Raw genomic sequence first — 11,508 nt, forward strand, 5'->3', positions numbered from 1 at the left:
GAAACAATCATGTTGACCAGATCCCTTCCTTCTCTGTCCTCCCTTCCGCCTACCAAACAAGCTGCTTTCTTTGTGCCACAGAATTCCTCTGCCGTACATCCTACGTGATGTACGGCAGCACCCACACAACACATGCGATACAAGAGCTCTTTAAGCCCCAGGCTACACAATCCTGAGCCTCCTGATGACTAAGAGTCATCACTGGGAGGAGGGAAGGGGGGGAGAAGTGGGGTGGATTGTGTAGGGGGCAATGATTCTGATGGTGCTGGTGCGGGCTGCTCGGTATTTTGGGATACACGGGGAGTGTTGATTGGCTGCAGAACAACAGCAGCCAGCCCACATAAAATTAGCCATGACGCATGGGCTTTGGTCCAGCAGTCCTCTCAGCCGAGTCTGATGTGGTTGACACGTTATTTTTCTTGCCCTGAATTAACTGTTGCAAGAGTCACAGGATAACGTTCATGTTCCAGCTGAACCAACAGAACATATTCTTCTGGGCTCGGAGTGGGCTTATGTTTTTACAGTTTACACAGGATCCATGGCAACTTCTCAAACAATTGCATGGCATGCAAAAACCAAATATTTCTCTGAGAGGGGAGAACATAGACTTTTGGGAATGATTACAGCTCTTGTATCGCCTGTGGTCCCTTAGTATGTGCCCCTGGTGATACTTACAACCATTATTACGGTTCAGTCGACTACTTGTATTTCATTGCTTGGTCGTGGTGACCTGTTCACCTGGGTGGTCCCCTGCACCTCTAGACCAGAGCACAACCAGGAGGATAAACCTCCAAGAACATGTTTGAGAATCCCCAAACAAAAATATATTACGGGTGCCAAAGGTTGTCAAAAGCTGCAGCGGCATTTGTCTGACAACTATTGGATTGTTGGCTCTAGTCAAATAGGAGAGAGAGAGAGGTCGTCAAACAAGGGCACAAAGGGAGACAGATGATTGTGTCATTTCTGAGCTTGGTGGCAAGTGGTGCTCGTTAATCTTGATGAGTGGTCGTGTGGCATCTCCCCCTGGCCATAAGCTGCAAGATGGATGACCCGAAAAGGGGGTTTTCAGGAACCACGCCCTGAAGGAGAATAATCAGGGCCTGCATAGATGGGGGTTGTCTAATAGGTCAGGTGAAAACGTGTACCTACAACTACACACTGTTCGAGTTTGGCACAGAGATTTCACTTGATCTCTGCACTGGAGTGAAAGCATTCAAGGACTGACACGGTTCAACATCAAAATTGGTTCCTCCTATTTCAGATGAAAACCACCCTTCCAACATATGTTCGTGGAATAATTGGGTAATGTGAAGCAAGGCCTTAACTTTGAACTTATAAACAACTATTGAGAACAAAGCCAAACCATTGCGACATTTGGTTTTTGACAGGATTATAAAGTCAAATAATCAAATATCTCAAAATATATGGCATGGGTTATAGGACTATTGTCTTGAGTGAAAACATGTTGCTTTGGTTTAACAAGTAATGAATAATAAGTTTGAATAGAAGGGGGGTGTTTACAGGAAATATTGCTGTGTCACCTAAATCATTGCGTGGGGTCATTCAGCATGTGTTGTTGCTCAATAAAGAGGAGCTCCACTTTGGACTGACAGAGGACAAACTGAAAAACAAGAATGTTCATAAACTGGAACATAACCACTGTGTGTTGAAAGGCGCCTAATATAGAACTGTATTGTACAGAATTCAGAAATTCATGCATTTGGCACCAAATGAGGAGAGAGCGAACATATTTTTCTTAGCCTTTTGGAGATGGATTTAAGGTGGATTTAAGGTGTTTGGGACAGAGATATCGTTTTACATTATCTGGTGATTGTGTATTGCATTTGTAGAGTATATTCTTTGTACAGTTTAAAGTCAGTTATTAAAATACTTTTATTTTGTCTCCCTACCCCACCCCCGATTCTGTTTTCAGGATGGCTCCAAGCAGAGGCAAGTAAGGAAGAAGACCGTCTCCTTCAGCTCCATGCCCAATGACCGCAAGATAAGCAGCACGGCCGCCTGCATGGCCTTCATGATGGAGGGCTGCGAGATGAAGAAAGTGCGCTCCAATTCGCGCATGTACAACCGCTACTTCCTGTTGGACCCTGACATGCATTGGCTCCGCTGGGAGCCCTCAAAGAAAGATTCAGATAAGGCCAAACTGGAGATCAAGAGCATCAAAGAGGTGCGCCTTGGGAAGAAGACACCGGTGTTGCGCAGCAATGGTCTTTCGGATCAGTTCCCTGATGAGTGTGCTTTCTCTATAATCTACGGAGATAACTATGAGTCCCTAGACCTAGTGGGCAGCACTGCGGACGTTGTCAGTACGTGGGTGATGGGGCTGAGATATTTGGTGTCGTATGGCAGGCACCCTGTTGATATGGTGGAACAAAGCCAGCCTAGCCTGCGAACGTCCTGGATCGGATCTGTGTTTGAGCTCGCGGATATGGAGAAGGATGGATACATAGACCTGTTCCGTGCCACCCAGATCATTAAAGGCCTCAACCCAGGCATGAAAGAGTCCAGGATAGAACTCAAGTTTAAGGAGCTCCAGAAGGCTAAAGACCAATATGGAGAAGATATTAACATGGACACATTTGTGGAGGCCTATTGTGAGCTGTGCACGCGTCCAGAGATTTTTTTCTTGCTGGTGCAGTTCTCCAGTAATAAGGAGTATTTGGACAGTAAGGACTTAATGCTGTTTGTGGAGGTGGAGCAGGGAGTGGAGGGCGTTAATGAAGACATGTGCAGGGAAATTGTTCAGAAGTTTGAGCCATCCGCTGAAGGCAGGGAGCGAGGCTACCTCTCCATCGACGGTTTCACTCACTACCTCCTTTCCTCCGAGTGCCACATCTTTGATCCCCAGCACAAGCGTGTGTGCCAAGACATGACCCAACCTTTATCCCATTACTACATCAACTCTTCACACAACGCGTCCCTTCTCGAAGACCACTTCTGGGGCTCGTCAGACATAAGCAGCTACATCCGAGCACTGCGGATGGGCTGCCGTAGCCTGGAGGTCATCGTATGGGACGGACCAGATAACGAACCAGTGGTGTACGTAGGGAGCTCTGTCGCCTCTCAGCTGGCTTTCTCTAAGGTGCTCGACATCATAAACCAGTATGCTTTCGAGAGCTCAGAGTATCCGCTAATTCTTTGCTTGGTGACACACTGTTGCATCCACCAGCAGAGGGTCATTGCCCAGCACATGAAGAAGATCCTCGGAGACAAGCTGTACGTAGACCTTCCCAACAAAGAGGAGATTTACCTGCCCTCCCCAGAACAACTCAGAGGGAAAATCCTCATCAAGGGTAAAAGGCTACCCCCCAGCTGTACTGAGACCGAAGGGGATGTGACGGATGAGGAGGAGGGTCTAGAGATGTCACGGAGGTTAGGAGCCAATGAGAAGGACCAGCTAAATGGCTTGGGCAGGAGACTCAGGCTCTGTCGGGAGCTGTCTGACCTTGTTTCCCTCTGTAAGTCAGTTCAGTTCAGGGACTTTGACATATCCAAGAAAGAACAGAAATACTGGGAAATATGCTCTTTCAACGAGGTGGACGCAAACAGGTTTGCCAATGAATTCCCAGAGGATTTTGTCTGCTATAACAAGCGCTTTCTCTCCAGGATATACCCCACACCCATGCGGATCGATGCGAGTAACATAAACCCCCAGGACTTCTGGAAATGTGGCTGCCAGATTGTGGCCATGAACTACCAGACCCCCGGACTGATGATGGACCTGAACCTGGGCTGGTTCAGACAGAACGGGAACTGCGGCTATGTGCTGCGGCCAGCCATCATGAGGGAGGAGGTGTCCTACTTCAGTGCAAACGCCCGAGACTCCCTCCCGGGGGTGTCTGCCCAGCTTCTCCACATAAAGGTCATCAGCGGGCAGAACCTGCCCAAGCCCCGTGGCTCCGCTGCCAAGGGCGATGTGGTGGAGCCTTACATCTACGCCGAGATCCACGGCATCCCCGCCGACTGTGCCGAGCAGAGAACGAAAACCGTGTCCCAGAACGGAGACAACCCTGTTTTTGACGAGAGCTTCGAGTTTCAGATTAATTTACCTGAACTGGCCGCACTCCGCTTCGTGGTGCTGGACGACGACTACATCGGAGACGAGTTCATCGGTCAGTACACCATCCCTTTCGAGTGCCTGCAGCCCGGCTACAGACATGTGCCCCTGCAGTCTCTGACTGGGGAGTTTCTGGCCAACACCACCTTGTTTGTTCACATTGCTATCACCAATAGACGGGGAGGAGGCAAGGCCCATAAGAGGGGACTATCTGTGAGGAAGGGGCGTAAGACCCGGGAGTACACATCCACCAAGACTACGGGCATCAAGGTCGTGGATGAGCTCTTCAGAGCCTCCACCCAGCCTCTCCGGGAAGCCACGGACCTGAGGGAGAACGTGCAGGTAATGGATCCTTTTGAAACAACAATTATTAGTTTATCACAAATAGGATTTATTTATTGAGTTGTGGTACAATGATTCAAGGGAAAAACAGTATTTTGGATCACGGTTGTTCGGTCACAGTTTTTCGGTCACGTTTTTCCGGGCCAGACTTTTTGTTTTTTGACCTTTATTACAATAACATAAGTGTCTGCCTACACATGGGAGACTTTATTATTTATACTATTGTATATCTTTGTTAAAAAACTTCTACTGAAAATGTAATATCGCACAAAATAAACAAATAAGACAATAAATTGCATAAATCATAGCCATGTCACCCTATTTAAAGTAATTTCTTCAACTGCTGAATATGGCTGTAAACACTATCAGACGCTATAAACACGCTCAAGCCTTAAGATTATCTCCTTGCACAATCTAATCTGGTTAAAAAGTGTTTGCTGAAGCCAGTTAGTTAGTTGTTTAGGTTTAGTCCCCCCCTGCTTTGCCCCTTTCGCGTAAGCCAGGAATTTGGATGGTGTGCCATAAACGGCTCAGCATGTTGGTAGTGCTCCTATAATTAAGATGAATGCGCGTCCATGACGGTGGCAGATTTGTCAATCACTTAGCATTACCACCTATAGCATTTGCCCAAGCGAAAGCAGGGGGATCTAACTACGAGGCTGCTCTCTGCTCACCATTCTCTTCCTTACCGCAGTAACGTTTTTCGTATTGGAAATCTGACAAATTAACTGCAGCCTGCAACTTTATGTTCTTGACTGAACAGCGATCAATCAGCCCCACAATCGCTGAGGTTATCAGAGTCTTCATTTATTCAACACACACCGTTGCACTCCCATCATTTAGGCATTTCATTAAATCCAACCGTGACACATTTTTAAATGTAAAAGTAATCATTCAAACCTAACTAAAATACTAGAAAGGTTAAAGTCTGCACTTTCCCTGCAATTCATTTGAAGTGATGACTTTGGTATATACAAATGTTTTCAACCCCGGTTACATCATCATCAAATAAGTGGCGCCTGGGGCACATTTCTGACACTAACGCTAGTCTACAGACTTATTTGACTGGAAATAATTCCATGTGTTGTGTTCCAGACAAGATTTCACAACATCCTTAAATTGTTAACAACATAAAGTCACCCAAACAATTCCCCATAGTATTTGGAGCATTAAAAACCAAGGGGAACATTTTAAATATTAATCAGACTCTTTTTTTCATTTTTGCGGCATTAACGAATAACAAATCCCTGCTCTGGGTTGTGTTGTGCTCTCTCTTAAGTGGTCTCTATTAATATTTTCTAGATAAGTGGGGCACTAAAGTCACAACATTGCACAATTAAGGGCAATGATTAGACCATACGCATAGTGTAATCATTAACTTGGCACAATTAGCAGAAGGGAGAGAAGTGCGGTTTCCAGGTACTGAGTGGAATCTTATAAAACTGGGGCCGAGGAAAGCTGGTGTTTGCCTTGCTTGTGAACGGTAAAAGGCCATTAAGGTTAGCCTACCGTTTACTAGGCGCACTGGCTATACGATAAGGTCAAGCAGGCTATGCCATTCTAGACGCCACACAGGCCTCATATCATCAGAGGTCTGATTTAGACGGGCAGACTCTTGTCTTGTCTTTCCGTGTCCAAAATAGAATATCCATCTAGTTGGACTTGTATTAGGAGTGAGGAGCACTTGATATTATCACTTGTTATTAATTTCCCCCCTGCGCTACTAGAAGGAAGATTTATATATATAGATAGATGGATGTGTGTGTGTGTGTGTGTGTGTGTGTGTGTGTGTGTGTGTGTGTGTGTGTGTGTGTGTGTGTGTGTGTGTGTGTGTGTTTGCACGTGTGTGTGTGCGTGTGCGTGTGCGTGTGCGTGTGCGTGTGCGTGTGTGTGTGTGTGTGTGTGTGTGTGTGTGTGTGTGTGTGTGTGTGTTTGCGTGTGTGTGTGTGTGTGTGTGTGTGTGTGTGTGTGTGTGTGTGTGTGTGTGTGCGTGTGCGTGTGCGTGTGCGTGTGCGTGTGTGTGTGTGTGTGTGTGTGAGTGTGTGTGTGTGTGTGTGTGTGTGTGTGTGTGTGTGTGTGTGTGTGTGTGTGTTAGAGAGAATGTGTCATCCTGGTCTTTAGACGTACAGTATGATGACCACATTAAGTATTCTCATGGTTGTTGCGTTGGCTTCCTCTATGATAACACCCATTTCTTGTTTTCTAGCTATTTTGGTATTTGTGGGAGTTTATACTACGGAAAAAGTGCAGAATTCATGGTATAAGTACAAGTTGTGAGGAGGACCGTGGGAGGGCTGGGGGCAGACAGCCATCTGGTAGTTGACATGATGCGATTGGACGCTGTATGTTCGTCACAATGCTTTATAGTTCACAAGAACTGCCAGCACCACAATACTGTCACTGTGGCTAGCAACTAAATTATCTGTCATTGCACTTCAATGAACTGAGCACCAGAATTCTTTTTAAAAGAGCTTGCAAAAAATGCAGTGCAATTTCTTCATCTGCTTGGAAGTACCATAGATTCTATCAAATAAAGGAAAATACTTCCCCTCATAGTTTAGGCCAGACGACTATAAGAATATGATTGCTGAAGACTTCAGAACACACAAGTAATTCCGATGTTGAAAAGAGCAGATCCACAGTGAGACTTGAATCCCATAATCCCTGTGTTCAATAATTGAATTGGTCTTTTTTTGTTATGAACAGTTGCAGCCTGCAGATATCCCTCTAGATTAACTAGACTTCCGGCAACTAATGCGATTTAAAATCGGCTACATTCTACAGATACAATTTCTGCTAAATCCTGCACTCTCACAGCATAGATTGGCTTTAAATTGGAACAGGCATTTTCACAGCCTGCTTATTTAGTTAGTTTAGTTCTGAGCTTTACACAGGCTGCAAAAAATGCCGTCAGCCAATGATGGACTTGCCAACGGAATCATTTTAAGACTCACTGGCAGCTACAACTATTCTCGGAGGAGTATCCGTGCCCTTTCGTACATGTAGGTCAAAATTAATTGATGGTCCTCTTGACACTTAATCTATCACAAAGTACGATGTAACGAGTTCCATATTCAGGTCGTAGCCACAGTGTAATGTGCTATCTGCTACTAGCACAGGCTACACAATCATTTCACGGTTGTCCAATATATTTAAGTCATCTAAATAATATTTCATCCTATTCAGGGGTCTGAATCCTTTGAATCCTCTGAATCGCTGGCCACATATGGTCCTTTGGAGCAAATGGCCTCCATTTCTGCGCCACTTTATGAAATGCCTGCGCTCTCTGATGCTTACATCAACGTTCTCCCTTTACTAATTGTTCCTGCAGCATATTGACGTTCATTTTTTCACTTATGTGTGGGTTGACAGAGAAAGATAAATTAAGAAGGACAAGAGAGAGGGGGAAAGAGAGTGCGAGACAAAGCAAGTGTACAGATCAATAGGATGAGAAGCGTGGGGCCTTTCTAAATCGACTCATTACCAAGAGAAGAGTGGGTGCAGAGCTGCAGCTGACATCTGAGGCAAGAGCAGAGACGAGACACGAGTCAGAAGCGTCCACCAAGGCGTCTCTCCTTGTCAAGAAGCGTCTGTCTACCCCCTTACTGTGAACAAAACTCAGCCTGTGACTCACACCAAACCCCATTCAGAACCACTCGGAGAGATGAGCAAAAAATAGACCAAAGAGAGAGGGAGTCAGAATCAGAGCTCATCCAGTAGTAGGCCAGATGGGAGCCTGACCGATACTGGATTTTAGGTGCCGATGCCAATACCGATATTAGGGCGTAAAAAATGGCCGATATCGATATTGAAAATATAAATATGTCGGCCATTATTCCATATATGTCAGGGCTCAGGACTGCGACCCAAGTAGCCACATTTGCAACCATTCACCATTTCTGTGTGCCAGTAAAGAAAACAAAAACATATTGATTTATATAGACTATAGTTCTCCCGAAACTATATAATAGATGCGCCATGTTAAATTTCGAAACAGGGCAGTCACGATGCAGACATTGGTTGCCGTTGTTGTTTTGACTGAAACGGTTTAATTTGTTACACACATGTTTGATTGGAATTCAATTCAGAAAACAAAACTACAACATTACATGTGTTAGAGGAAGTCAGTGGCTTTCGGATCCATATATCGGCAAAAAATCATGCTGATACCGATATATCTTTGAAAACGTTTAGCTGTGGGCCAATATCGGCTGAGGAAATCGGTCAACCAATGTATCGGTCAGGCTTTGGACTGGATGATATATCAAGGGACTGTCGAACATTGACTTTGCACCGCTTTGACTTTCGCTGAATGGCTAAATAAGGGATGGAGGGGGAGAGAGAGAGAGAGAGAGAGAGAATAAAAGAGGATATGAGAGCGAGAGTGGCACTTCATGCATCTTCAACACCTCCACCACTATGCATTACCAGATACGAAACACAAAAATAAAGAAAGGGAGGAGGCAAGGAATGAAAGAATCAAAGACAGGGAGGGATGGAGGGGAATAATGACACAAATAGAAAGAGACACAAGAAAAGGTAAGCAAGCTGCAGCATAACACGCACACATAGCCTTATTCAGGGAACATGGGTTAGGAAGTGGGCGAATCAAGTAGTGAAGTGGACTGGGCTTGGGCTAACGCAATTAAAAATACAAGCTACTTGTTGGCCTTTTCCACCACTGAAGCATGCAAATTACCCAATCCGCGACACGCACAGACACACACACACCCACACACCCACACACACACACACACACACACACACACACACACACACACACACACACACACACACACACATGCATGTATTTATGTGCTCGCAACACAAACAAGTGCGCTTGCACACAAACACACAGACATCCACACCCACACCCACACCCACACCCACACAAACACACACACACACACACCCACACACACACACACACACACACACACACACCAGAGCAACACCCACACCCAAACCCACCCACACAGACACAAACACACAGACATGCATGCATTAATACACTCGCAACACAAGCAGATGTGTGCTCACACACACATCATAACGCAAACATAATAAATGCTTATATATCAATACACGTTGCTCAGTCTCACAGACCCCCCCCCCCCCACACACACACACACACACACACACACCGGAACTCATTATCCAGCATTGGATTAATGCTATATGTTAATACTGGTCTGTTCTGCTCTGCTCTTCTTCTACCAGTGAGAGTTTTTTTTTAATTTTCAGTAGCTTTGCCTTTGGGCCCCAGAGAGTTTTTAGATAGAGAGGGAGAGAGTAGCTCAGGCTGTGCATACAGATGCCAGCTATCCCCCCCCCCTGATTCAAGGAAGGTCGGGCCCCCAATGACGGAACCACCTCCTCGTTCTAATACTGCTTAAAGAGCTCAACGTGTGGACAGATTCCCTAATGAACTCCCCCTTCCCCCTATCCGGGAAACACAAATTTCCTTGTTTTTTTCAGCCTTTTTTCACACTCCACACGCCATACTTTATTGAGTCATCTGCATCCCTCATTTCTAGCACCCGCTCGCTGTCTCCCTCCTGGTTTCTTTCCCCACTCTGTTGTTAGATAATATCTCTCTGTCTCGTCCTACTCCTCCTCACTCAGATGGAGTGGTGTGGGGCTTGAGCCTGCCTGCTGGCAGGGCAGTTTAGCCTGGTCTTTCAGTCATTTCACTCAGGTCTTCAGCCCGGTCTGGTTTGGGTCCAGAGGGCTGGATGGATGGATGGCCACTGGGGATCAGAATGAGATTACTACGACATAATGCTGCAGTAAGCAAGTGGGCATAGAAGGATAGTCCAGTGGTTAGCGTAGGTTCGACTCCCAGACAAAAGGTATTGTGTTCGCTTCCCCCAGTGTCCCCAAACCACATGTGGGGACCCTTGAGCAACATGCCTCACCCATAATGACATGTATCTGAATTGTAAAAAGAGTGTGCTCGGTGACTAAGTAGTTAAGCAGTAGTAAATGGTGAGGTAAAGACCAAGGAGGGAGAGGGAAATTGAGGGGTTGGGTGTGGTTGATCCGTCCATTAGTGCTGTCAGAGCTGTGGTTGGAGGCTGGTTTCCTGTGGTCAGCCTTAGATAGTTGATTGAATTGAATGATGTCACAGGAAGTACTGGCTTTTCTCTCTTACAAAGACAAGCACTCTCTTGGCTCTGAATAGTATATAGTGCCCCAAGTGCAATAAGTGCACTTGATTTCTCATTGATGGCGTTTGAGATGCGCATAGACGAGATGAGTATGCACTTCTTTAATGCCATCTCATATACATGGAGTTACTTTGACGAACTGGGTCTGTCTTGATGGTAACCACAGTGTCGTAGTCGAGACCATCCAAACCGGGTCAAGACCAAGACCGGAGCATATCAAGTCAGAGTCCAGTCCAAGACTTTAAGGGGGCCGCGACTGAGCGATTCTGAATTAGGACAGAGTAGGGGGCAAGACCGGTTCAAGACCATGACCAATCAAATGCTGGTCCATTATCCGAGACCATGTCTTTTTTTTATTTTAGCGGAAGAAATTCCTCAGTTAAATTTTCCAACGAAAGACAGCGTTATTATATAATTTTGGTTTAAACACAAACAGAAGTACAATATTTACTCAGTGACCGAAGGCAATCCTATGATCTGAATCCCTGCAAAACCATATCACTGACCTTGGTAAAAGGCTCAACACAGTGGGCAGAATGAAAAAATAATTAATAAATGATCCCTCCCTGAATTGTCATTATCAGCAGCTGATTGGTTAATCATACAGTAAGTGATAACCTGTGTGATGATACAGTATGTGATCACAGAAGATGATGTGGGAGTATGTTTGAAATACAGACGCATTTGTCTCGTGTTGCCAGTGGAGCCTAATCATATTTGATCAATGTGACTTACCTTCAATGGAAATCAATGCCAATCTCTTTCTTTGTTGCTATGTCAAGGCGATCGCCTGAGGTTAAGGGAGATAGCTCTTCAACTCTCATCCCTGTCTGTTGTGGATAAAACTAGGATGGATTATACATTTGTAATATATATGATATCATATTCAATATAATGGCATTCACAATTTACATATCTCTT

At 45.4% G+C, this 11,508-nt stretch overlaps 1 protein-coding gene across 1 annotated transcript in view; it reads left to right on the top strand.

Annotated features, from left to right (window-relative positions):
- plcl5 (phospholipase C like 5) overlaps positions 1–11,508 on the top strand; it is a 72,435-nt gene that overhangs the window by 39,108 nt on the left and 21,819 nt on the right. The window contains exon 2 of the mRNA XM_056608934.1: positions 1,934–4,417. Coding sequence (XP_056464909.1) covers positions 1,934–4,417 — 2,484 coding nt within the window. The remainder of the gene's footprint in view (positions 1–1,933; positions 4,418–11,508) is intronic.

This window comes from Gadus chalcogrammus, chromosome 2, assembly GCF_026213295.1.
Source record: "Gadus chalcogrammus isolate NIFS_2021 chromosome 2, NIFS_Gcha_1.0, whole genome shotgun sequence".
Taxonomy (NCBI): domain Eukaryota; kingdom Metazoa; phylum Chordata; class Actinopteri; order Gadiformes; family Gadidae; genus Gadus; species Gadus chalcogrammus.